Source organism: Pseudochaenichthys georgianus, chromosome 15 (assembly GCF_902827115.2).
Source record: "Pseudochaenichthys georgianus chromosome 15, fPseGeo1.2, whole genome shotgun sequence".
NCBI classification, from domain to species: Eukaryota; Metazoa; Chordata; class Actinopteri; order Perciformes; family Channichthyidae; genus Pseudochaenichthys; species Pseudochaenichthys georgianus.
In genome coordinates this window covers 6,805,975-6,833,746 of record NC_047517.1, presented here as the reverse complement: position 1 = coordinate 6,833,746, position 27,772 = coordinate 6,805,975, and the positions used below count along the sequence as shown (strand labels likewise).

The 27,772-nt window shown below is 42.3% G+C and overlaps 1 protein-coding gene across 2 annotated transcripts in view; it reads left to right on the top strand.

Moving 5' to 3' along the window:
- LOC117460150 (cilia- and flagella-associated protein 46) overlaps positions 1-27,772 on the top strand; it is a 158,691-nt gene that overhangs the window by 27,711 nt on the left and 103,208 nt on the right. For both annotated transcript variants that reach the window (XM_034101408.1, XM_034101407.1), the window contains exons 20-25: positions 14,496-14,645; positions 16,983-17,093; positions 17,762-17,943; positions 22,908-23,039; positions 23,150-23,315; positions 26,481-26,553. In XM_034101408.1, the coding sequence (XP_033957299.1) occupies positions 14,496-14,645; positions 16,983-17,093; positions 17,762-17,943; positions 22,908-23,039; positions 23,150-23,315; positions 26,481-26,553 (814 nt within the window). The remainder of the gene's footprint in view (positions 1-14,495; positions 14,646-16,982; positions 17,094-17,761; positions 17,944-22,907; positions 23,040-23,149; positions 23,316-26,480; positions 26,554-27,772) is intronic.

The window sequence follows — 27,772 nt, the reverse complement described above, 5'->3', positions numbered from 1 at the left end:
AATCTGGTCTTCCGAAGAGGTAAAGAGGAAGCTGGAGCACAATCGGCCATTGTTGTTGTTGTCGGTGTCAGCTGTGAGGGGTTTCCGCGCGGTTTGGCTTTATGAAGCAGGCACGCACACGGTTACGTCATGACGCAAACGATGACGCAATGACGCAGCACCAGTCAGACTCTGGGCGGTGTGAAAAGAGCCGGAGCTAAACCGAAGAACCAGTTCTGAACCTGAAAAGCTCTAGCACGGAGCTTGAACCGGAGTTGCGTTGGTGTGAATGAGGTATAAGTGGACTTGGAACTATGTGTCTTTGATAATTGGCCACTAAACTAACATTAAAAAACTCCAAGACCTTTTCTTCCAATCTACAATGAAAAACACAACCCAGACACTAATCATCTTCTCATCCCAGCGTTTCAGCTGCTGCCATCAGGCTGCAGAGTGAAAGTCCGCATGGCCAGGAAAAACAATTACAAGAAATCCTTTTTTCCATCAGCTGTGACCATTCTCAATAAGACCCTGTTTGAATAAGCCTCCCCTCAATCTCCCTCCACACACACACACACACACACACACACACACACACACACACACACACACACACACACACACACACACACACACACACACACACACACACACACACACACACACACACACACACACACACACACACACACACACACACACACACACACACACACACACACACACACACACCTCAAGAAAGCTTCTTAGACATTCTGCAACCAAACCATGACCACAACATCACTCATTTTATGTATATTATGTATGTATTGTTAATACTGCTGAGTATTGTGCTCTGTTTGGGATATTTCAATTGAGATTGCTAAGGGTGGGACATCTATAAGCGGTTCAGAGCAGACTGGGCTCTAGTTTCGAACATAGGCTAAAAAATAAAGACATTTTTGAACATTAAAGTGACATGTCACAGTGGAGGCAGGAAATACAAACATGAAAAGGAACATAATATGTCCTCTTTATCAAACAAATAAATAAAAAGTAAGAGCACATCCAAGGTAGAAAAAAACCATAAGAAGCATCATTAAAAAAGCAAGTTAACATATAAATATAGAGAAATATCAGAGAATAAAAGTATATACTGTATATTGCACAGTGTCATTTTACAACAAGAACAAATAATATATATATATATGTAATAGGTATCATTTAGCACTTTTACAAATAAGGATTGCATACAATTATCTGTCATTCCTAATATTTGTTTTAAATCAAACCAAATTTGGACAAGATAAGATAAAACTAGGCGTCATAGCGGCAACAGCAATAGGAGTGAGACACAGGATAAGTAGCTGTATTTACATATATAGAGATATGGGCGAGCATAATTATGAATCTGAATAAATATATAAACATGTCAAGACAAACTTCCTATGTCACATTCATTTGCATAAAAGCTGCACACATCAATAACCATGAGCATCAACATGTCCTCTCTTTCAATACGTTTATTTCCTACATCACAATTTATTTGCAAAGGAGTTCATTACGTTACATTACAATTTGCATAAATATGAAAAGAAAAGTCTTTAAACACAGATAACTAGTTTCAGATATCTGGTAAGTCTCCAGTGGTCACTAATTATCAACTGATGAGGTTCAGAGCGTTCTAGAATATCCAGTTTGAATGTAATTGAAAACTGGGAAACACGTTGTTCTGGAAGCTGCATGCACATCACAAAGAAAAGTAAATGTGTTGCGATGGAAGTTTGTAGATTGCCTCTATTCGTTGAAGCACATCAGTCTATCAGTCATGTGACTGACCCTCGGCCAAATCCCTCTGGTACTGATTGTGGTGACTTAAACTGCTTTTTTCCCCCTTTCTGATCTTTCCATTTTGAAAACAATGTCATTCAAGGCATAATAATCAATCATAATCTCTGAAAGGAGTGTTTCCATAATCTCTGAATGGAGTTGCTGAATTTTCTGCGAGACATGTTAAGAAATTCAAATTGTAATCTTCTCTACAGATATACACTTTAAAGGTTTCAAACTCTTACATTTTCCCTTATTCAAACTAAAGTTTAAACCACCTTCCAACCTTGCAAACAAAAATGTATCATACAGACACCTATTTTTATAAAATAACTGGGTAGCTTTGGACATTATTTTGGAGATTTTTACTTTAATGTCATCTGACCTCGATTAAAATGTGCCGACAAGTGACCTTCTCATACATCCTTCCCAAGGGATGTTCTGTAATGCAGCACTTTGATGTATTGTTATGCCAAAAACGTCATGGGGTTCACCAAAACAGGACAAGAATGAAAAGTCCATTTTATAGGGTTTACACAGACATTGCATACAGTGACACATTTTAATCAGTTTTTAAAGCAACTTAATGTAAGAATTGCTGGCTTTCTTAGCTTCAGTTTTAAGCATAACATTGGTTCCGCTCCCCTGTCGCCAGGATTCACCCCAGGACTAGAAACCTTCCCATCGCATTGCTTAGCTTATAGAAGTTTAAAGGTCCCATCTCTTGACCATTTCTACTGATCATAATTCCATTGTTGAGGTCTACTAGAATAGATTTACATTGTTCAATGTTCCAAAATCACATTGGTTTTCTCATACAGCATTTCTGTATAGTATGTGTATTCACTCTGTCCTACACGGCTTGTTGGAGCTCCTGCCCCCCCTCCCTAATGAGCCCACTGTGCTCTGATTGGTCAACTCGCCCACTCTGTTCTGATTAGTCCACCACCGTGACAGCTGAACATCAGTGTTTATGTTTTACAATGGCGTTTGTTAGCAACCAGACAAATTACACCAGTAATGACAAACAGATGAGAATGCTGCGTGGGGTCTGGGTGCCGTGTTGGCGGGACGTAGCGGGGCTCACTGCTCCGCCCTTTGAGGCTCGAGGAGCGGACAGTGTGAGCTGGATTACTGGTGTCGTTTCCTGGTTGCTGCGTGGGGTCTGAGCTCCGTGGCTGAGAACAGATAAGGCTGAGTGAGTGTGTGTGTGTGCGGAGCTCCGCGGATTGGTCCATTTGGACTTAGTGACGTCAACCTGCCCCAGAAGAAAAACATGGAAAAAGAAAAATCTCCAACGAGTCGTTCTGGGGCAGCATAGACACGTCTTTTCTGTGTTAGAGTTTTACTCGCTACAGGGTGTACTTTGAGGGTTTGTGACTCTGCAGACCGTTTACATGCAGCAAAAGCTACATAACACAAGGGGAGAGTAATAACCAGAAAAGCATGACATGGGACCTTTAAAGAGAACTGGATACAGCATTGGAGACAGAGCCCTGTTCAATTGTTGTATAGCCTTATGCACTTTTTGTGGGATATTGTACCACATGCAATTACATTGAGAACAGAGGCACCATTCACACATTTGTTAGTTCAGTATCAAAACATTTCTTAAGGTGTTCATTAGGGTCTGAGACCAGAGGTCGGCGAAGACCCTATTGTAACAACCCTGCCAAACACACACAAAACAGGGAAAACGACCGGCAAAAGCACAGAAAAAGGTTCCGAAATCATGACGGCAGATAGCCCGCACGCACGCCACTACAACTTGCATGATTGATATCCATAGGATGTCCATTGGATACATTTAATTTAATTGGTTAGACAACCATGCAAAACACACACAAAACAGGGAAAACGACGGGCAAGAGCACAGAAAAATGGTCCAAAATCATGAAAGTAGGTAGCCCTCACAACCTCGCTACATAATTGATATCGATAGGATTATTAGGGTCTGAGACCAGAGGTCGGCGAAGATCCTATTGTGATCTAATCCTAAATCATGACAGTATGTAGCCCGCGTGAGCATAGTGACACGGAAACGCAACCCTCGCCATTAAACACAACATGGTCGCAACTCAAAGGAAAATCGTCCAAACGGCACCAGACTTCAGATGATGGTTAATGGTCCGGACCTCAACATGTCTATGTGCCACTTGTGAGTTTTCCTCACAAGCTGTTGCCATGACAACGCATCCCTCGCTGTTAAACAAGACATTGCTATAACTCCTATGAAAATGGTCAAAACATGTGTGCTAATAGTCCAGCCCTTAAGACATAATACGTTGCATTTTTGAGATTTTGTCAAATGCCGTTGCCATGGCAACACAATGCTCGCCATGAAACACAGTTTTCTCATAACTCCAGTGAACATGCTCCAAACGGCCCAAAACTTCACATGTTTGATAACGATGCAGACTTCAAGTCATCTAAGCCTATTATGGGGTGTCATCAAATGCCATTGCCATGGCGACAGATCACCCGCCATGAAATACGGTTTTCTCATAACTCCAGTGAACATGCTCTAAACGGCCTAAAACTTCACATGTTTGATAACGATGTAGACCTTAAGTCATCTAAGCCTATTATGGGGTGTCATCAAATGCCGTTGCTATGGCGACAGATCACTCGCCATCAAACACGATTATGTTACTGTTTTACCTCCTATGTACATTGTCCAATCCGATTGAAACTTCCCACATTTGGTCATGGCCGAGTCCGGAAAACATCTGCTCTCAGCTTTAATTTTTTATCTGATAATTTAAAGTTGCTTCAAAAGCTACATGGCTTTCTATGACGCTTTATACCTCCTTTACATGATATCATTATAGAGCATCACTGGTGAGAAGTTGGAGCACTTATATTGTTATCCTGTTCATCCTTTGACATACATTACTCATCCAACCATGCCTGCACACACATACAGTACACACACACACTCACATGAAGCTTTAATGACTGCGTGTCTTTGTCCCACTGAAGTTTAATGTGTCTTTTCTCTGAATGTGCTGCAGCTTTTTTCTTTTGTATTCAAATGATCCACCATGAATATCAGCTCTAACTCCAGATGAAAGGCACTTTATCAGTGAATTATTAACTACATTTCATCTTGTCTGTTTCCTTTTTGAAGGAAAGATAAAACAGTATCCTTGCCAATACATTTTTTATAAATAGTCGACAGTACATCAGGGTCAGATAAAGTGTCTAACTTGAACAAAGTCTTACTGAATTCTCAGGCTTTTATTTCAGTCAGTCTGTCGAGTTTGACGCTGACAGACTGGGAGAGGGCCTTGGGCTAGAGAAGGTCCAGATTCTGCAAAGTTGTATAATACATATCTTATTCTATGGTATATGATACACACATGAACATCTTAACATCATTTAGGATTACATGTAATCCTGGCAATGTTAATGTCATGTTCTTTTCACTGAGCTTTTTTAACGCTAATAGTGTTGTAGGAATGAGTCCTTAACCCTCTGGAGTCGGTGGAGTCCAGATGCGCATAATTGTACGTAATTAATCATATATTTTCGATTATAAGGAGTAGAAACACGATTCAGATATCCGCGGAATCGCTGGAAGGGTAGCTTTCCAGCGGTATCTCCTGTGATACTGTAACCAGGGCACAGCAGCCAATATGGCCGCTCAAAGCAGCTTGACTTTACACTGTGTGGGATTGGTGGATTCGTGTGTCCGTCAAGGAAATCTTGGCCGGCAGCCATCATGATCTGAAATGACCAATGGACATCGAGAAATCACTAAGGACCTACCCACCAAGTAAAAAAACATAAACCACGTGTCTCCCATCAGTTTACGTCTGTGAGGAGAGAGAGAGAGAGAGACAGAGAAAATGGCTAAAAAAAACTTTACAGTTGCCGACTTCGCTAGAGATTTTTTTCGCTAGCAGCAGTGAAGATAGAGCCTCAGAACCTGAAGTCTTCGACTCTTCTGAAGAAGAAGAACACAAAGACAACAACACGGATCCATTTGGACATGGGTAAGTGTAAATATTACAGTAATAGTGTACTGGCAATGTGTGGGGAATACCGCGAAAATGAACAATAGGTTTATTTATATATATCTTTTATCGATAGTCATGAACTTTTTCTTGGGACAAAATAGACTCCATTAGCAAACGTTTACTCAGTGTTAACGTTATTTTGGTGTGTAAAAGTGAGATTACATGTGTAGATGATTAAATTAATCATTTATTTGTCCCACAACGGAGACATTTACAGTGACATGTTTTTGCCATCGATTATTTTATCATACTGTTCTGTACAGATGAGACTTTGTCATAGATTTATTTATGTGTGCCTGTTATTATTTTACCGTCCTGTACAGATGAGACTTTGTAGCCTATGTATATGTGTGTCTGTGATTTTATACTGAATGTAAAGTAACTGGAAATACCTGTGTGTGTGTGTGTGCGTGTGTGGTGTGTGTGTGTGTGTGTGTGTGTGTGTGTGTGTGTGTGTGTGTGTGTGTGTGTGTGTGTGTGTGTGTGTGTGTGTGTGTGTGTGTGTGTGTGTGTGTGTGTGTGTGTGTGTGTGCAACACGTTCTCACTCCCATCCCGTCACACATATTGACGGACGGTCAGGGCCCCTCCCCGTCGCGTACAGGGTACCCCTTGCCCGTCAGGCTTCTACGGGCAGGGCGTCCCATAGACCTTCATTGCGGACAGCGGACCCCTTGACCGTCAGGCTTCTACGGGCAGGGCGTCCCATAGACCTTCATAATGCCTATTTTAAGGTTCATTTGGCCATTAAAATGCGTTTTGATGTCATTTTATGCGAGTAATGAGTTTTTATTTCTGATTATTTGTGCAGTACATGTACATGATGTTTAGTTTGCTAGTTATGACGAAGATTACTTCATGAATGTGTACACATTCATGGTTGCTAAGGTGGTTGCTATGAACCCTGCAACAGCTCCCAGACCACGTGATCAACAACAATGGCCGACCTTCGTGTTATTCTCGGTGGAAAATGCCTATTTTAAGGTTCATTTGGCCTTTAAAATGCGTTTTGATGTCATTTTATGCAAGTAATGAGTTTTTATTTCTGATTATTTGTGCAGTACATGTACATGATGTTTAGTTTGCTAGTTATGACAAAGATTACTTCATGAATGCTAACGTTTTTTCGGTGGAAATGTTTTTTTCACAGCAAAGTCACCCTCTGTACTTGGACTTATTGGGAGAATCTAAAGGCAAGAACATCCCAAATATTCATTTAGGTCTTTATTTTAGACCTTTAGTGTTGCCGTCTGTGAGGAAAATACATGGGGCTCAGAGCCTCGTATTTTTAAAATCTTTTTTTCCTTCTAATTTGTTATTCTTTTCAAAATAACACACTGTTATTTACTCACCAATAACACACAATTATTCTTGCTTTTATTTATTGGTTTAATTCCATAATCTCGGTCTTTTTTGGCGTTCGTCGGGAACTGAATTTCAAAATAAAAATAACCGGAAACAGACGTTGTCACGATTCTCGTGTTATGTCACGTTTGTAGTTTTGTCTGTGTTGGTGTTTTTCTTGTCTTTGGGTTTCCTGTTTTATTGTGTAAAGTGTTCACCCCCGTTTCCTGCCTGTCTGCTTTCTGTCTGTTTCCCCTCCGTGTCATTCCACGGTCTGTGTTCCTTGTGCTGCTCGTTGGTTTTGGATATTTTGGATACTGCCTTGTTTTGCCACAGCTTTATATTATTTAATAAAGCTCGCTTTTCGTTATTCTGCATTTGAGTCCTACCTGCTTCACCCAATCGTAACAGAATGAACCGACCACATTTGGACTCAGATTTTAATGTTTTGGCCCCACAGGCGGAATGTCTTGGGTACTCTCTGGAGTACATTTTTTACACCTGGAAGAACGCCTCATCTAGACGGGGTAAAGAGGCTGCTTTGAAGGAGGCACGCCGGGAAGTTGCTCGCAAGCCCTGGCTCAGGAGCTTGTTGCCTGAGTGGCTACAAACCTTTACAAGTAGCCCTGAAGAATTGTCACAAGCTTCTAACCCTTTCCTGGGATCCAACTACTGTCCTGTTGAAGGTCCACAGAGTCTCCAAAAAGCCTCTAGGAGACGCAGGGCCAGGATTCCAGCCCGTGCTCCAACAGCCATGATCCCGGCTTCAGTTCAGGTTTCCACAGCCATGGATCCATGCACCAGTACCGGCCCGCAGAGCTATGTTTCCTTGCTCGATTACCTGGCCCACACAGCCATGGTCCAGGCCTCTGTTCCGGTTCCAGCGGCTCCAGTTCCAACCTCAGACCTTTTCTCAGGAACCCGTCTGGCGTTTGGAGGTCCACGGAGCCTCCAAAAGGTCTCTAGAAGATGCAAGGCCAGGATTCCAGCCCGTACTCCAGCGGCTCCGGCTCCAGTGCCGGTCCCAGCAGCCATGGTTCCGGCCCCAGTTCTGGCCCCAGCGGCCATGGTTCCGGCCTCAGCAACCATGGTTACAGCCCCAGTTCTGGCCCCAGCAGCCATGGTTCCGGCCCCAGTCCTGGTCCCAGCTGCCATAGTCCCTCCTCTAGTCCCTTCTCTAGTCCCTTCCCTAGTCCCTCCTCAGGTCACTTTCCTAGGCCCTTCTCTAGTCCCTTCTCCAGTCCCACCTCTAGTCACTTCTCTAGTCACTTCTCAAGTACCAACTCTAGTCCCATCTCTAGTCCCTTCTCAAGTCCCTTCCCAAGTCCCTTCCCGAGTCCCTTCCCAAGTCCCTTCTCTAGTCCCTTCTCTAGTCCCTTCTCTAGTCCCTTCTCTAGTCCCATCTCCAGTTCCCTCTCGAGTCCCCTCTCCAGTCCCCTCTCGAGTCACCTCTCGAGTTCCATCTCTATTCCCTACTCAAGTCCCGCCCCTAGTCAATTCCCTAGTCCCATCTCTAGTCCCTCCTCTAGTCACTTCTCGAGTCCCCTCTCCAGTCCCCTCTCGAGTTCCCTCTCGAGTTCCCTCCTTTAGTCCCTGCTCTAGTCCCTCCTTTAGTCCCTCCTCTAGGCCCCTCTCTAGTCCCTCCTCGAGTCCCCTCTCTAGTTCCCCTCTCAAGTCCCCTCTCGAGTTCCCTCCTCTAGTTCCTCCTCTAGTCCCTCCTCTTGTTCCTCCTCTAGTCTCTCCTCTAGTCCCCTCTGGAGTTCCGTCTCTAGTTCCCCTCTCGAGTCACGTCTCAAGTCCCTACCCAATGTCCTGGTCCGTTGGAGGTTCTGCTGGGGGTCCTGCCAACTCCATGTCCTGTCCCGTTGGAGGCCCCGTCGACTACTCCTCTGCCGGGGGTCCTACCAATCGTATGTCTGTCCCGTTGGAGGTCCCGCCGTCTACTCTCCTGCCGGGGGTCCTGCCAGCTTCTTGTCCTGTCTCGTTGGAGGTCCCGCCGTCTACTCTCCTGCCGGGGGTCCTGCCAATCCTATGTCCTGTGCCGTTGGAGACCCCGCCGACTACTCTCCTGCCAGGGGTCCTGCCAACCCTTTGTCCCGTCCCGTTGGAGGTCCCGCCGTCTGCTCTCCTGCCGGGGGTCCTGCCAGCTCCTTGTCCTATCTCGTTGGAGGTCCCACCGACTGCTCTCCTGCCGGGGGTCCTGCCAACCCTTTGTCCTGTGCCGTTGGAGGCCCCGCCGACTGCTCTTCTGCCGGGGGTCCTGCCAGCTCCTTGTCCTGTCCCGTTGGAGGTCCCGCCGACTACTCTCCTGCCGGGGGTCCTGCCAACTACTCTTCTGCCGGGGGTCCTGCCAACCCTATGTCCTGTGCCGTTGGAGGTCCCGCCGACTGCTCTCCTGCCGGGGGTCCTGCCAATCCTATGTCCTGTTCCTCTGGGGGTCCCGCCGACAACTCTTCTGCCGGGGGTCCTGCCAACCCCTTGTCCTGTTCCGTTGGAGGCCCCACCATCACCTGTCTTGCCGGGGTCCTGCCAACTCCTGGTCCTCTTCCGTGGGGGATCCTGCCGAAGCCTGTCGTACTGGCTCCGGTTCCTGTTCGGCCGACCCCGGGTCCTGCCCGGCCTCCGGAGCTGTCTGATCTTCACCCTCGAGCCCGGCCCCCTGAGAGCCGCGGTCTTCGCCCTCGAGCCCGGCCCCCTGAGAGCCGCGGTCTTCGCCCTCGAGCCCGGCCCCCGGAGAGCCGCGGTCTTCTCCCTCGAGCCCGGCCCCCTGAGTGCCGCGGTCTTCGTCCTCGGGCCCGGCCCCCTGACTCTTCCTGCCGCTGCTTTTGCCCTCATGCTCGGCCCCCTGAGTTTGCCCGCTGTGGCCTTCGACCATTTTTGAACTTTGCCTTGCCCCCAGGCCGTCCACCCGAGACCCCCTCCTTGGTCTCTGCCTTGCTCCCGGGCCTTCCGCCCGAGACCCCCTCCTTGGTCTCTGCCTTTCCCCCGGGCCGTCCGCCCGAGACCCGTCCTCCAGACCCCCTCCACCCACCCTTTCTTGGCCCTAGGTATGTGTTCTGTCACGATTCTCATGTTATGTCACGTTTGTAGTTTTGTCTGTGTTGGTGTTTTTCTTGTCTTTGGGTTTCCTGTTTTATTGTGTAAAGTGTTCACCCCCGTTTCCTGCCTGTCTGCTTTCTGTCTGTTTCCCCTCCATGTTATTCCACGGTCTGTGTTCCTTGTGCTGCTCGTTGGTTTTGGATATTTTGGATACTGCCTTGTTTTGCCACAGCTTTATATTATTTAATAAAGCTCGCTTTTCGTTATTCTGCATTTGAGTCCTACCTGCTTCACCCAATCGTAACAGACGTAGCATTTCGAGCGATTACCCAAGATTCTCAGCTACACTGATTGGATGTTTTTGCCGCAATGCATGCTGGGATTTGGTGTTTATATTATATGAAATCCGGAAAACATTTTAAAATAATACTTAATTCCGAGTGCTCTTGCTTTTCTCTTTGAAAGTTATCACATAACGGCATTGTAATATACGGTTTGGCTGCATTAAATATTACAGATCTTCCGTAGTTCTTTATTTATAGCGCCCTGATGAGAAGACCTTTGGAAAAACTGAAATGCCGCCGAAACTGAATACTTGACGTGGATCATAAATATATCAACAATTAAAAAACATCTTAAATGTCTCTTCACACAATACGTCTCCTTGCAGTATCAACACTAATTCGGCTGACTTTTACATTTGATATAATTCATAGATATTTATACCATAACGGTGCACAGCTGATATAAAAGGACTTGTAGTTTTTAAAGATATTACTGATTTGAATTGGATTGAATTTTGAATGTAAGAATGTAAATACTGAGTCTGAAATAGTATAGCAATATGCTGTACAATTATGTGAAACCATGAATAAAACTACACATCTTCAGATGTTGTACATACAAGTGTCTGTGTGTACCTTGTGTGCACTGCCTAGTGGTTAAAGCACGTTATTGAATTATTGTTGTTATGTGTTATATTTGATTAAAAAATATTAAGACTACATATACTTTCATAGGGGGAAAGTAGAAGGTCTGCGATAGAAATATAGAATATAAAAAATCAAGAAGATACTATAAGTGATCTCTTCAATAAAACAGTTTAGTGCAGGATGTACAAAGATATTAATAGGAGGAGGTGCAAAACAGAAAAACGAATTAACCTTTATTTAAACATTAAATAACAGATTAAGGTCTTCTTTTAAATAAGAAAAAAACTTTGGGGGTATCTATCTACAGATACATATTAAGCCTGACAAAGTACTCAACGTCTAATATATTGCTTTCCTGCAATGTTAACTATGTTTAAGCACTTATTTTAACTGATATTATACATATGGATTATACACTTATGTATGTAGATATAATAAGAAATGTGCAGAATATGACAGTTTAATGGTGGAGGTACACACATATTGATAGATGTCTTGTAATGCACTGTTGAGGAACCTGTGACCCAAGTGTTTCATTCATTGCATAACTACACCGTAGTTGTGTATATGATATGTCAATAAACCTTTGAAAATCTTGAAATCTTGAAAGGGATGTGCAAAATAGCCATAATATATAGTCTTTAATTAACTATTAGTAGAGAATAACGAGTAATTAATATACTTTATTACTTGTTTCCATTAATGTCAATTGCAGATACATGTTTAGTCTTCTCAAGCACCAACTATCAAATATCTCTCCTGATTGTTGGCACTTGACAATCACCTTACCTGTATTTTACTCTGAAGGGTTGTTTATATTTCACATCATTAATCAGAATCTGCAAAGTAACTCCAAAGTGTAGTGGAGTAAAAATACCAGGTTAACCTCTGAATTGTAGTTCAAAACATTCACATCAATAAATCCTTTACTAACTATTATTGTTGTCAGTCTTACATGTGTATCATATATTATTATCAATATGATGTCGGGTTGCATTTTTCTAGAAGATGTTGACAATGTTAATGTAACAAAATGAGCTGTGGTGATCAGTTAGGATGTGATGATTCGTGGCGCACTCATAAAGCGCAGGGCATGATTGATTTTTACTGTTGGGACTCGGGTTTGAGTCCAGCATGAACTTTTTTGTTATTTTCAAGTCGATGCACATTGAATATTATGTTTGAATAGAGGATTCGTAATATTGTTTGCCGACACCAACATTCACGACCAAGCAGCATTTTAAAGTCTAAATATCCCCAATGACATTTCTGCTGCTATCTTTGCAAAACGAGGTAGGCCTAACAGTCACATCTTATCTAGATAAGTGCTGCACAATACCGTTTTTATAAGGGATGCATGTGTGGGTAGTCTTTCATATTAAACATGATCGCTGGTAGATAGCCACAGAAATCGTAACACAAGTTAACCTGGGCGTGTCACACTTTAACGTGGGCGGGTCCCAGTTCCCTGGGAGGATCACAGTTTAACACAGATGAAGACTTCTCCACGCTGCTTTCAAACTGTGAGTAAACACTGTGTGCTTCACTTGGAGGCTGTCTGAAGGTATACACAGATGGACTTGGACATTAACAACGATATTCCGTAATAAGTCTGGAAACAATAGCTGGTTTAAATGATTTAATCGAGCAACTCGTTTGTCTTGTTGTTGTCCTCGCTGTTCACGTCCGGATATCGCCATCGTTATCACAACCTCACACACTGGTACTGGATGTGCATCAACGTGTTCCTAAGAAGCCAAATATACCAAAAGATGTATGTAAACGACAGAAGAAAGCGATCGAAATGTGTATTTCAGTCGAAAGCCCACGGAAACGAGTTGATTGGGAAACAAGTTGATCAGGAAACAAGTTAATCCGGAACACCGGCCCCCAGATCTACCGTGGCTCAAGGGCCTTCACCAGAGCCATCACCACCAAGGTCCAGCAGACCAGCATCACTACAGCTGCCTCCACCTCCATCTGCGGCTGCCACCTGGTCAAGATACACCTCAGCACAAAGGCTCCACCACAGCCATCACCTTCAACCCAGCCAGCAAGGATGTCTCGTGGAGGTCTCGTATAGCACTTGTACCCCCCACCTACACAGCAGCCCATGCACCATCACCCCCACCTACACAGCAGCCAGACCCACTGTCTTGGAAGACAGACAAAGACCTTGACACGGTCTTGACATTTATAATGAATAGTTGGTTGAATGTTCTGATGTTCAATATTGTAAATAGTTAGATTTGTATATTGTATATATATCCAGTTTTGTATATTTATATTTATATAAATAGTTGGATGAAAAAAACATATTTATAATAAATTGTTGGTTGAAAAAAAAGGTTGAATTCTCAATTTGTATTTTTACACATCACATGAACCTTGGTATGTACTATGAAGTCATTATTCAGTCCTAATGTATCTCAGTCCCTACTGTGGTGAAAGTAGAGTTCGAATTAAATTGTTTTCATTTTAGACATGAATAACACATTTATATACAGTTTAATTCAAATATTTCACTGCTTTTGTGATCCTAAGACTTTGGTAACCAAATCTAAAACACGAAAACATTTCGATCACATGAGTAAATTTGTGTTTTCACAAGAGTTTTGAAGATTTTCTGAAAATCGGATTTAACATTTTAAGCTTTTGAGGTACTTATCTCATCAAACAGTGCTCTAAGGTGAGTACTTTGCATATATAGCAATACCAGAGATTGTCCTGAACATGTTGATATTTAACACATGGGGTGCCATGTGAGAAGAAATACATTTAAAAGGGGATTTAAGAAAACATCAAAAAATCGAGAAAATACCCTTAGACTCCAGACCTGGAAATAACTGGAACGTGTTCGAGTTAGATGTCGAAGTTAGCTCTGTGGCTAACACAAGTTTAAAAGATTTTCAAGTTTTTTTCTAAGACATCAAATAAGTCAGAAATTACCCCACTTGTTAGTGTCCAAAGATTCTGTGTCATAAAAACGTAGGTTTCTAACAAGTGACGAAATAAACTACTAAACATCATCACACCGGCACAAGTTCGCCTTTAGTTGAACTGTGACGATGTGCAGCTATTCGACCGTGTGTTTATAACCTAATGCTATAGCTTTTAACTTCTGGCCATTGCATCTAAAGAACACTTCAACAATCATAAAGTAGTATTAAAATGTGGATATTATCCTGCTTAACAAAACGTGGTTAGGAACGTAAACGTGTGTGGGCCCCAGATATTATTTTTAGCATTATTCCAAAATCTGATTGAGAAATCCCATTGCTCTTTGTGAAAGGACACATTGTGACATTAACTTCCGGTACCAAGTACTTCTAGAATGTAAGTTCATTGATGTTTTTCTGCTCTCTCTCCTAGCTGTGTGACTACGCCCTCAGCATATCCACCTGCAACACCCCAGGGAAGACCGTCCCCATCGCAGCAAGGAAACAGGTGGTGGCCACATGGGTTCAGATCAAGAGGCTGTTGCAGCAGCATATCAGCACAAAGGTCGACACTAAAGATGAGGTACTATTCTCAGTCCAAAAGTACTGTATCTATGGCAGAGTCATCGGGTCGGTTAAACGCTTTTTTCCGAGTTCGGTTCTGGGTAAAACAAAGATGATGCGGGTCGGGTCGCGGGTATTGCATAATAAATATATTAAAATAATAATAATTTAGTTTAATGTTTAAAATCCTCAGACCTCTCCCCCGCGGGACCGCGCATAATCATAACCTCTGCAGCGCATCAGTCTGCTTCTGAGCGCACTGCATTCGAAATGGCTGAGGTGAAGCTCTAGCGGAGAATACAGCATTTTCAATAACACTTCCTCAAGAGCGAAACCCAACGTCTGGAGGCTTTTGGTGTCATCCTAGATGGAGAAAATAACCACCAACATCCCACGCATTTTGAGACAAATATGCAACTGCGTGTGTTAATATTTGCACGTTTTCACTGCTTATATATGGGCTATGCGGGTTCGGGTCGGGTTGCGGATCTTGTGCCGACGGGTCGGGTCGGGTTGCAGAACTAATTGGCAATATGTGCGGGTAGCGGGGCGGGTTCGGTATTGCACGTCGCGGGTGCGGGGCGGGAGCAGGTCTTGAAAATCAGACCCGTGCAGGACTCTGATCTATGGTGCTTCATTTAATGTTGCTAATCCATATTATTTGAAATAATTGTTCGTTACATTTCAGTCGAGGATTGGGTTGCACCAGTCATTCATAAACCTATACTGAGCTACAACGTACACTGTACACTATCAACACTTAAGAAAAGTCTTAGCTTGTAAAGGCTTTAGTCATATGCCAATCCTTTGATAGGAAACATCTGTGGCGCTGTCCCATCGAGAGGAAATCAACTAAGTAAACTCCATCTCAAGCTTAACCCTGCCTTGCCAGATGGTTTGTCACACAGAACCATCTGAGAATCGGTCATTAGAAAATGTTTGGAAAAGGGCAGGTACCTTAAAAAAATACATGGCAGGTGATTGGATGAACCATCTGTAGATCAAACTTTGAATGAAGCTAGAAAAATAACAATATTTGCGATAAGAGCAAAAAACATATTTGTCAATGAGAAAGGCCTTATTTTCTTTGAATAAAGAAATACTCTCCAGTTCTGATACCATTGATGCTAATGTAGCATTTAGGCTAACCTCACATCCGCAAGAATCCAGCTACTGTTCAAAAAACGAGCTCAAAAAACATGTTTATAACTCTTGTAAAAAACCTATTAAATGCTTTAGTTACATGTTTAATTTAGTAACATGTATGTGTAGCTCAGATTGGAATACTATAACTTATTATAATAGTCTTATATATTATTCAGAATAGCTATGTTGAACTGTTGGTTATATATTATTCTTTTTAATTTGAGGTGTATTGTGTTATTTTTCGGGTGCACTACTGTGGCGCCCAAGATTTATATTAATGTTATACAGATGGCCGGTATTAATGCCAACTACACCTTTTCTACAAAGAAGCCACTAAATGCCAAAGGACAGTTTACACTTGGCGTCCCATACACCACACTTTAAAAGTGTAAAGTTCTACAAAGCAGACATTTTATGCAAGAGCTGTTTGAAAAAAGGTGAACTGTGTTGACTTGTCAAAAGTCAGATGAATTCTTCAGGAGTTGAATCACTGTTGTTGCAATTTTAAAAACAGCATCACAAAAAGCTGGCTTTGAAACTTTTTTATTGCACAACTAAATATGTAAAATGTAAAGGAGGGTGATAACTCGCTGAGACAACCACATCTTCCTGTCATAACATCATCATGTCACATTCATTCTGTATCCTGTATCATGGTGTCCCCACTGCTCCTGTATAATGTGCTTATAAGTGTAGGATGATGATGCCTGACATTCTTATTAATTAACATTTGATTTAGGTAGGCGTTACATCCGCCACATCCAGATTGCAGCATTGTATCCGGATGTCATATTACCGATTGTACCGCTTTACAGTGGGAACAAAAATGTAAGCGCTTATACAATCCTTCAGGTTTACAGACTGCTTGATTAGTCACCCTAATCCTACGACTGTTTGTTAGCCAAGTGTTCCCGGCCCTACATAAATGCCTTTAGCCTGCCTTGACTCATAAAGACATTTGTTTTTCTCCAGTCAAGAAATGCAGTGTTATTATAGAAGGGATTTATCTTTAATCTAAATAAATAATTACTCAACTAATTTCCCACACAATAGCAAGTCATGCATTACCAAAGAGGCTGTATTTGGGACACATACAATATCATACAGCAGATCCATTTATAATTTACCAGCAAATATTAATACGTGTATGTGTGTTTTCTATCATTGTTCAGCAGTCGGCTCAGTATGCTTTTTTCCCCCTTATCTGCAGTGTGAGAATGAGGAAGTGTCCGCCATGACGCGAGTGCTGGTTGCAGTGGAGATGCTCCAGTGCAACAGGAACCCGAGACATATGGAGTTCTCTGTTCCCAGCCTCTCCACAGTATGCGCTTCTTCTCTCGTCATGTTTTCCTACAGTAGCTGTTGCCCAGATGGTAGCAACAGATGCCAAGTCGGCCCCTTAGCCCTCAGACCCTGTCTTAATCTCATCATGTATCAATATCTTCTAAATAATGTCGCTGCCTTGATCATTATGCTTTGAGAATCCTCCTCTCTAACACTCTGTGCCCTTTATCTTTTCCCACACCTGTGTGTTTTCTCTCTTTGGTACGATTCCAAACCAACCCCTGCACCCCCCCACTCCATTACAAACTGCCTGTAGTCTCCCTCTCAGCTGAACGAGGCTCCATAAAGTTACTCCCCTCTCCACCGCAGAATCTTTCATGCAATCAAGCAGACAGAGTTGAAGTGGGAACAGGTGTAAGATTCAAATTGTGCATGTATCTCTCTTCTGGTATTTTCCTTCCTTTTTTTCACTCCTATCTCTCCTAAATTGTTTTATATTCTTTTATATTCTTCCAACACCCTCATTTTGCCTGCCGATCTTTCTTTTCCTCTTCCCCTAATCCTTCTAATCTTTCACTTTCTGTGTACCTTCCTCATCCATATGCTACCTTTCCCTCCATCTTGGATTAACTGCCACATTTGCTTTCCTCCTTCACTCCCTTCTCTGCTGTTCTCATGTACCACCTCATCCCCCCTCACCTGAAGCTGGTGAGCATGGCGTCTGAATGCAGCTGGACTGACGCTGTGGTGGAGCTGCAGGTGTGGTGTCAGCTGGCTGCCTTCTGCCATCACACCAAGGACCACAGTACGGTGTTGTTCTGCACCAAGAGGGCTCTGCAGCTGGAGGGAGCAGCCACAAAGAGCCTCCACACCATGCCCTGTGTGTTGTGAGTGTAACTAGCTGATGACAATAGAGTGGAGTAGTGATGTATTTCTGCAGGCCGACCCGAAAGTTAGCATCTCAAATGTTCCCTCGATAAAAAGCAATGGGATTTAACCATTGGATTTTAGAATATTGCAGAAAATAAGATCTGTGACATATTAACACCACTTAATAAAATTAATAATAATAATATGCTAAAAAACTGCATCATATTCGTATGACTTACCATCCCCACAGCCAAGCTAAAGGTGTATAATGTTTGTTGTGATGACGTTTTATCTAAAAAAGAAAAGAAAATACTTTTCTATGAAAAATGCTGAATTTGTTATACATTTGTTTATACTAAAAAAAACACTAATTAAAGAGGTGTAGTCCAGTGCAGTTTAACAATGCTGTGATTATTTGGAGTCACTTTATCACATGACATGGAAGCTGTTAAAAATATAAGAAAACAAAGAAATAAAGCAGGAATGTCCAATAAATAGTAGAGGTGTAACGGTATCCGTATTCGTCCCGTACCGTCACGGTTCGGACGTCACGGTTCGGCACATGCAGTCACACGACGAATACGCCTTTTTTTACGAGTGGGAAAAAAGTCTGTCACTCAGGGCAGTATTACACTATATATAATCCAGGGGGCGGTATTGTGCCTAAAAGCCAGCTGCCCGTAAATAACAAATGAAGAACAAGAACAAAACACAACAAAACGATAGTTACGGCTGTAACTACGGTTCTATTTCGTCCCTACTGACCGCCAGAGGCGGTGCTTTAGCACTGGATATGTCCATCGCGCGCATGCGCAGCTCGAGTACCAATAACAAGTCACCTGTGACCCACGTGACACCGGCTATTTTTATTTATTTTATTTTATTTATCCTTTATTTATCCAGGAATGTCCCATTGAGATACAAGATCTCTTCTTCCAGGGAGTCCTGACCAACACGGCACACAACAAGTTTCAACATAAAACAAGGGCATTAAACAGAAAAAACATACAATTCAAATATAAATACAGAAGGCCATTTGTGCAGTGGCAAGAAGCATAATCACATCAGCAATAGCATCAGGTAAAACAGTTACATGTTTCACGAAGGGCTAATCGTAGCATACCTGTAAAAGCATTTACAGTAGGAAGTGCCTCTAGACAAAGTTTTACTTGCAGCGTATTCCATAAAAAGGGAGCATAGTGGGAGAATGCAGCTTTACCAAGCTCTGACTGCATCAAAGGAACATTTAAAAGCATCCCATTTGCTGCTCGTCTGGTATTAAAAAAGCAAGTATAAAAGGACAGAAGTCTGGAGATATATAAGGGCAGCTTACCTAGCAATGACTTAAGGATAAAAATCAACATGTGTGATTGTCTTCTTTGATACAGAGAGGACCATCCTAAGGACTGATACAAAGTGCAGTGGTGGGTGCGAGAGCCTGCACCCGTTACAAAGCGTATAGCAGTATGGTACGCAGAATCCAGCTTTTTAAGCAGGGAGGAAGAAGCATGCATATAGATCACATCGCCATAGTCTAATACAGACAGAAAGGAACTCTGCACAATTCTCTTCCTGGCTTCAGACGGGAAACATTTCCTTAAACGAAAGAAAAAGCCCAGTTTAGGTCTAAGTTTTCTCAGTAGGTTCCCAATATGAACATCAAAGGCCATCTTTTCATCAATCCATATGCCCAGATATTTGTAGGATGCTACTTTGTCAAGGCATGTCCCTTCCAGTGTCAGAATCGGAGGGACAGCTGTATTAGCTCGAGAGCGAGAGAAGGTCATGTACTTGGTCTTTTTTGATGGAGAATAAGACAGGGGCCAAAATAGAACCTTGTGGAACACCTTTGTTTACAGTAAGAGCAGCTGAGGTATAATCTTCTACTGAGACACACTGAGTTCTTTCAGATAGATAGTTTTTAAACCAGCTCAAAGCCATTTTGCCAAGACCTATGCAGCCAAGCCTCTGCAGCAGCAATGTAACGACTGAATGAACACAAGTGGAGGACTCAATAGCACGACTCGGAGACAGAGGATTAGGATGCAAAAAGGTCTTTATATCCAAGGTTCGGTACACGGGAGATCAGTCAATAAGGCTACCAAAACAGACGAGGAGTAGACAGGAACCGGGTCAGGACACGAAGCTGGGTCAGGTACACGTGGAATCAGATACTAGAAAAACACTGCTGGAACGCTAGGAAGAACTAAGACGAACTGGCACTGAAGGGAATGTGGATGCAGACTAAGTAGGCAGAGGGAGAGATGATAATGGGGCACAGGTGAGGCTAATTAGGGAAGGGAAGCAGGTGGAGTTCAATCAAGGGCAGGAAAGCTGAGACTGAAATGAGAGAAACAACAATGAAAACAGGAACAATAACAAAAACATCAGCATGCTGGCTAAACCCTTACAAGCAATGCATGATCCACAGAATCAAAAGCTTTAGACAGATCAACAAACAATGCTGCACAGTGTTTTTTCTTGTCTAGTGCTTCAATGATGTCATTTGAGACTAGCATAGCCTCTGAGTAGTACTATGGCCTGATCTGAAGCCGGACTGAGACTCGCTAAGAATATTATGGTCAGTTAGAAACTTTTTCAGTTGTTCGTTTAAAAGAGATTCAAAGACTTTGGCCATTACAGACAGTCTGGAAATAGGGCGATAATTATGTAGGTCAGAGGGGTCTCCGCCCTTTAACAAGGGGAGAACCATGGCCGACTTCCATGAGCTCGGTCATTCACCAGCACAAAGACTGAGATTCAAAATAGAGGTTATTTTTTTTAATACTTTATTTTTAATTTGTAGACAATACAGAGGAAAAAAACAAACAAGTAACATACAACATACAGGTCACTGGGGTAATACATCATCATAATGTTCTCAGCAATTATTCTTGTGATATGGGAAGATCTCCCTCACAACGGGTTCACAACCAATCTGTGTGAAACATACAGTAGAAGCAGAGTTATGCACGAATTATAGACTATTGTACCAAAAGGAGTAAAGCAATATAAAATAAATATCTCAGGGTTATCAAAATAGAGGTTATGGGTTCTGCAATCAGACCTGCAGCAACTTTGAAGAAGAACGGCTCTATCTTGTCTGGGCCTGAAGATTTCTTTACATCTAGGCTCATTAAAGCTTTGTGAACCTGAGAGGTCAAGATGGGGGCAAAGGTGAACAGTTGATCAGGGTCAAGTGGCGGAGGACCTGGCTCTCCTTCTGCAGCGATCATCCCTGAGTTGCTAGAATCAAAGATTGAGCCAGCAGAAATAAAATGATTATTAAAGCTGTCTGCAATATCCATGTTGCCCTTGATTTCACTCTGATTTACCCTTAAGAGATCAGGAAGGCTGTTTGGAGTGAGAGAACCTGAGGAGGATTTAACAAGTTTACAAAACTTTGCAGGGTTATTCAAATTGTCATGTATTGCATTAAGATAGGAGGCACATTTAGAGTCTTTAATCAGCTTAGTGCATTTGTTTCTTAATGTCCTATACAGATTCCAATCTAATGGAATATTCGATTTCTTTGCTTTAGCCCAGGCAGTGTCTCTCTGTCGAATGAGAGAGGATATAGAATCATTAAACCAGGGGTTGTCTTTACCGCTTATCCTAGATGTCCTAAAAGGAGCATGCTTGTCACATATAGCCAAGAAGGTGGATTTAAAATAATTCCATGCTAACTCAACATCGGTCATAAGTGAAACAATGTGTAAATCACTATTAAAAACATCATGTAGAAACGCCTGCTCATCGAAATGTTTGAATCGCCTCTTGTGAATGAAACGTGGCTTTCCTTTAGGGATCTTACAGGTTCTCACACAAGCAATTGCGCAGTGGTCGCTTATATCATTACAAAACGTGCCTACTGCGGAGAAACGCTGAGGTGCGTTTGTAAGAATAACATCAATCAAAGTGGACTTCTCTAAATCTTTTTGGTTTAACCGAGTTGGCGAGTTAACTAGTCGCACCAAACGGAGAGAGTCACAAGTGTCCTTGAAAGAGTTTTGTAAATCCGTTTGCCAGTCCCAGTTTAGGTCTCCGAGTAAAACCATCTCGGATTTAGTCCAGTTATGGAGAAGATTGGAGAGTATATTCGTGGCTTGGCTTGAGGCAGCGGGCGGGCGGTAGCATCCAGGTTGGGACGTGTCACGTCGGCCGGATGTCACCAATGACGTAATAGGAGCGAAAAAAGATGTGGGTATGGAGGAAAAGAGAGGGTTTTGTTTTCTGACACTTTGTGAGTTCCCTGACACACCGGGGACACACAGTTATGTATACATGACATACAAAAGTGCATTTTGCATGATAGGTCCCCTTTAAGAAATGCCCAGGGACATCAGCATTCTTGTTCTCTCATTATTAAATAATGCACAGACCTCACTTGATATTCATTTAACCACTATAGGTACAGTAGGTCTAAGCAGTGGTTGAGATATTTGCTTAAAAGTCTCTCTGAGACAGGTGACATCTTGTGGAAATGCACCATTATTACAGTTGATATATATAAGCAAGCATTGCTTTCCATTCTTGCATACATTTTTCAAGGGCATGTCGGTTTTAATTCAATTCATTTATTAAATAACAGTGATGGAGATATGCAAATGGGACACTCTTATAGGCTACCTATATCTTGAGAAAAGAGTCAGAGAGACTAAACAGGAAGTATATTTACAATATTTTATTAACTCGTCTAGAATTGGAGAGAGTTCATGTATTATTAAACACAATTCCAATACCCTAAAAACTAAACTAATCAAACCCAAACTACTAAATGGTCCTAAAACATATATTAAATCAGTCTAAACGTTGGTGTAAAATATCTGAGATATATTAAATATTGAAAATTACAAGGAAACATAATGGTATACATGAAATCCATTTCAGGGTTCAGATTCATTTTAACTGTTTTGTTGAATTATAAAATTCTTGATTGATTTAATTTGATTGACAGCTCATCGGTCCCTCATATCCGTAGGTATGGCCTGCCTGCGGTGAACGAGATGCTGAGCAGTGCTGGTTGTTTGAGGGCTTTAAGTTTAGTCCATAAGTCCAGTGGAGATCTACACACCTACAGAGAGGCTCTGAATGTGCTTCTGTCCAGCCTCAGGTACTGTTTACACTCACTTATAATGCCTTCTGCCGCTATAAACTACTTTTAAATGTTTTATTTCTTGTCTCACTACATCTTAAGTGCTTGATATCTTTCACCATCCATAGCTATGCAGAGAAGGCTGAGAATCCAGCACTGTGTGTTGCAGCTGCCAGACATTACTGGAACACATGTCTCCCCCTGACACACACTCCTGAGGAGAGATGGCAGCTAAAGCAGCCCCTGGAGAACATCCTGACTGCTCTGCTTCACACCAACGCCAAACATGCAAACGTATGGACCCTTTAATAGCCACAGTTACACTGTAATCCTCATATATTTGCCTTTTTGTTGGTTCCATGTGTAAGCAGGGGCAGGAGTTGTTTTTCAATGATGTTAACTCAACTCAGAGAAAGATGTTCAGTAATCGGCCACCAAGTCAAGATGTAAACAAGGTGACAACTAGGCAAAACTAAATAATTTGGAGGTATGTTTGGAATGTTTGGAAGCTCCTAGTTCTTTATCAGAAAACATTACCATGGACAATGTAGTGCACGGGACGGCAACTAAGTTTGGCCTTGGGCCAATTATTTTCTGAGCCACTAGACAGCGGGCCGGAACATAATCAAAGTGTTATTTAAGTAATTGATTATTAAAACATGTGACACGTTCGAATGCTTGGGGGGTGCTAGTGAACTGTCAACAATGTGAGGGGAGCCTCGCTGCGGTGCCGTTCTGTGATTCTACAGATGGCCAGTCCGCCACTGCTCACAAGCTTATTAAGATCCAAAGCTTTAGTGCATTTTGAATCAATGCTGAGTACAGCCAAACTTGACAGTCTCTTCTCTGTCATTGTAGACCGAATGCTTCTCGTTTTGCGCCGTCCCGTTCAAATGACAATCACATTTCCAAGCTCGCGCCAGGCCATCACTGTACCATGGCAGGGGTTACAAGGCTTGCGTCTTGTGCTGCATTCACTTGCACACAGACATTAGGGATTTCTTCTCATAAATGTCGATGAGCCAATACTTTTCTTTCAAAACAAAACTGCCAACTGGGGTGGCAGCTGGGGTGGCAGCAGGGGTGGCAGCAGGGGTGGCAGCTGGGGTGGCAGCTGGGGTGGCAGCAGGGGTGGCAGCAGGGGTGGCAGCATAGGCACCCCTCGCCCTCCATGATCAAGCGGCTTCTCCAATTTTGTTGTCCATGTTTTGACTGAACTTTGTTACTGTTCACATATAAGTAAACATTACGTTTGAATGATTTAGTGAGCTGGTGTTATTTTTTTCAAACCGCATGTTGGCTATTTCAGCTCCACGCGCTGTCCATTGATCCACTATCAGCGTCAGTTCACCCCGCTGCCAGATTGTGCCTGTGCTGTGTGTCATTCACTCTCAACATGGATACAAGTACAATAAGCATTCTTCAGGTGTAGGTAGATTCTCTATTCGGACATTATAGCATATATGTGCGACTGTCAGTCCGATATTGTAAAAAATAAATAAAAAAAATCTCAAAATAATCTTTTATTCTCAAAAGAATTTTCCGGGCCAAATATTATTGCTGGCGGGTCACCAATGGCCCGCGGGCCGCCTGTTGCCGACCCATGTGTGTCGGTAGCAGTCTCCAGTTACAGGACTTGTATTCCAGTCACAAATTTGATGACTCTTTAATAAAATGAAAAAAAAAGAAGAAAAACATTTGACTCAAAAACTCAATGTATAGGACTTGGACTCAAATCCAGTTTTAAGTGCAGAGACTTGTGACTTGCTGTTACTGATGAGATGTTGTAGCCAAGTTGTCAGACAAATATACATCCACACACACAATGACCCCTTTTTTAACATACACAAAACATGTTGTAGAAATTGCTAAACATAACCAGTATTTGATATTTCAATGTTCAATATATATATATATATATATATTCAATATTTGAGATAATTCAATAGAGGGATACAGCATTGTGGAGTACAGACATTTGGAGCTTTAATGCAGATCCTCTCAATTTTTCCTTCACAGAATATGTTTTTCAGCAACTGGCCTGAATATAGCACAGCCCACAGCTACCTTTTCTTTGGTGTTCAACAACTAAATGGAGCAAATGAACTCCTAAGCAGCAATACAACAGCAGAGCATCGCAGGAAAGCACAGAAACACAGTCCACCCCTGGAAATGTTCCAGCCCCAGCACCAGAGAAGCCTTCACACATTTACTCAGCTGCTGACTGAAAGTTTGGCCAAAAAGAACCAGCAACTAAATGAAGAAGGGAGCAGAACGAGAACTGAATGACAGCCAGAATTACCTTTCATGTCTTTTTAACAACTTTCTTTGGTTACTAGAGTAAAACAGGCGGCAAAGTTCTTCATTCATCTTTAATTGATGACATAATTGATGAAAAACTTTCTTGAGGCTGCTACAGGGGAGAACTGTGAGAAAACATCTCCCAAGTGCTGCTTGCGGACATCAATCCAGCCAGGGGGGTAAACACTCATTCAAATTCAACATAACTTCAAATGTATAATTAAAGGCTTATTTGGGAATATAGAACGGTGCGCATCTGTGGTGTGCTTTCCCACTTGCCCTTATTACCACGGGAGAACCGGGAATAAACAGGGGAAACTACCTGGTCTCCTCTCAACAGACCTACAGCACAAAATACACCTGTTTTTAGTCAATTGTTCATATTTTTTGTCCAAAAAGACAAATACTCTTGTAAAGCATTTTTTGCTGAGGAAAACTAATCTTATTTTAAGAATATATATCTTTTACTTAAAATATCTCATCTTAATATTGAGCTAGATTTAACCAGTAGCAATCTACAACAATTATTTGCATAAATTCACGGCAGTGGAACAGGATATTTTTTCTTCTTTTGAGAGTAAAACCACTTACACAACTTCTTAATTTAAGAAATTTGAAATGACACCTACAGTATGTTAAGGTTATTTTTGTTTATAATTGTAATTTGTTCACCTATTTGATTACTTGTCAATGAGAGCTACCTTTTACCATTTCACATAATTACTATTAAGAGAACTGTGGTGTGGTCTACAAACAAAAACAATGCGTAAAACCTGCTGAACATAAACTGCATGGCTACAGTGTCAACATGTGTCAAAACCCACATTTAAAAATCCATATGCAGACAGCAGATAGAGCAAGTAGTTTTCAGAAATAAGACTGCAATCTGAAAAATGCCTTTCTCACTGTACACACATTCACTCCTTGTCAGTTGGGGTCCTCTACCTTACGAGGATAAGTGGACCAGTGCTGGTGCTGACTCTGGGTGTGAAGGGGGACTTACATATGGGGGGACAGGGTAATTTACAGGGCAAGGTCAGATAGCAATTTACTGTACATCAGTGAGCCGTAAGTACAACCAACCTTCCATCACATCCAGCAACTCTGTCCTATCACTTTTATCACGTTTGTAGTGACTTATTCCCATCTATTTCTCAGGAACAGCGCAAAGTGAAAGGCTTACTGACCTTGACAGCATTGCCTCCTGGGAGATCTAAACATGAAGCAACTGGTGAGTGCTAAAAGGACCCTGACATGGTTCAAATGTGAACTCTCCTTTTACATTTTTGTAAATAGTTTTATATTTGGTTCTACCTTCATTGTGAATCCCATTGCTTTTTCTATGTATCCCAATACCATAGATAATGGATGGCATAACAATATTTGATTAATTCCACAAGTACAATCATGAGACATACTGCATATATATGAAATAGGACAACCTGATCAACTATCTGAAGCTTTAGAAAAGGGGTCCTGACACTAAACAGAAAGTTTTAAAATATATATTACAAACACATATTTCATTTGATATAGTTCATGTATTATATAAGACGAAGAAGAAGAATTGGAGGATGAAACCTAGGAAAGCTACAGGCAGCTAGCAGTCCACACTGGTCCAATGGGGATGCAAACCGGCAACCCATTATTTTCATAGACCAGTCACTCCCTACAGACCTTAAACGTACCCTAATATACAGTTTTTCATTACTTTATTATAGGTCTCAGATATATACAAAACATGTCTCTGAAGTGTTTGGCTCCAAACACCAAACAGATCATTGCAGCATTCCATAAACCCTTCTGTTTCAGCCCTGTTTCAAAAGTGCTGATTCTCTGTCTGTTACTTTAGATGAAAAATAAGGAGCCACTCCCCACGCCCCTCTGAGAGATATTTGGTTAAAAATAACACAATAGGCACTTTCACACTGGAATACTTTTCCCAGTATAGTTCTGATATAGTTCAGAAAATGTGCGTTCACACCAAAACAATCTGGAACTAAAATTAGTTCATGAGAACCTTTTCACCCTCTTTTCAGTCCCTGCTAGGGAGCAGGTACTTTCGTGGGAGAAAAAGGTTCCCATTTCTGATTGGCTGGGTGGATTGCAAACCACGCCCCGTAAAACTCCCAAAAAGTTTTGTGAAGCCGCCATTTTATTTTCCTCGCATTAGCATTATTAGCATTAGCATTAGCCCAGCGCACAAACGCAGAGAGACTAACTTATGGCAACACAAAAGAAAACATGGGAGCGGTGGAGTGATGAGGAGGTGTCGGCGTTCTGGCGATTTACTCGGAAGGCTTCTGTAGAAGCCAGTCCCCAACTCCGGGGACTTCCGGCCGGGAACTTCGGGTGGCAGTTTACGCCGTGAAGTTGTTTGCGGCCTGCCAGTAAACCCAAAGCAGAAGAAGAAGTGACGTCAGCAGCTTAATTTGACTAATCCTCCCTCA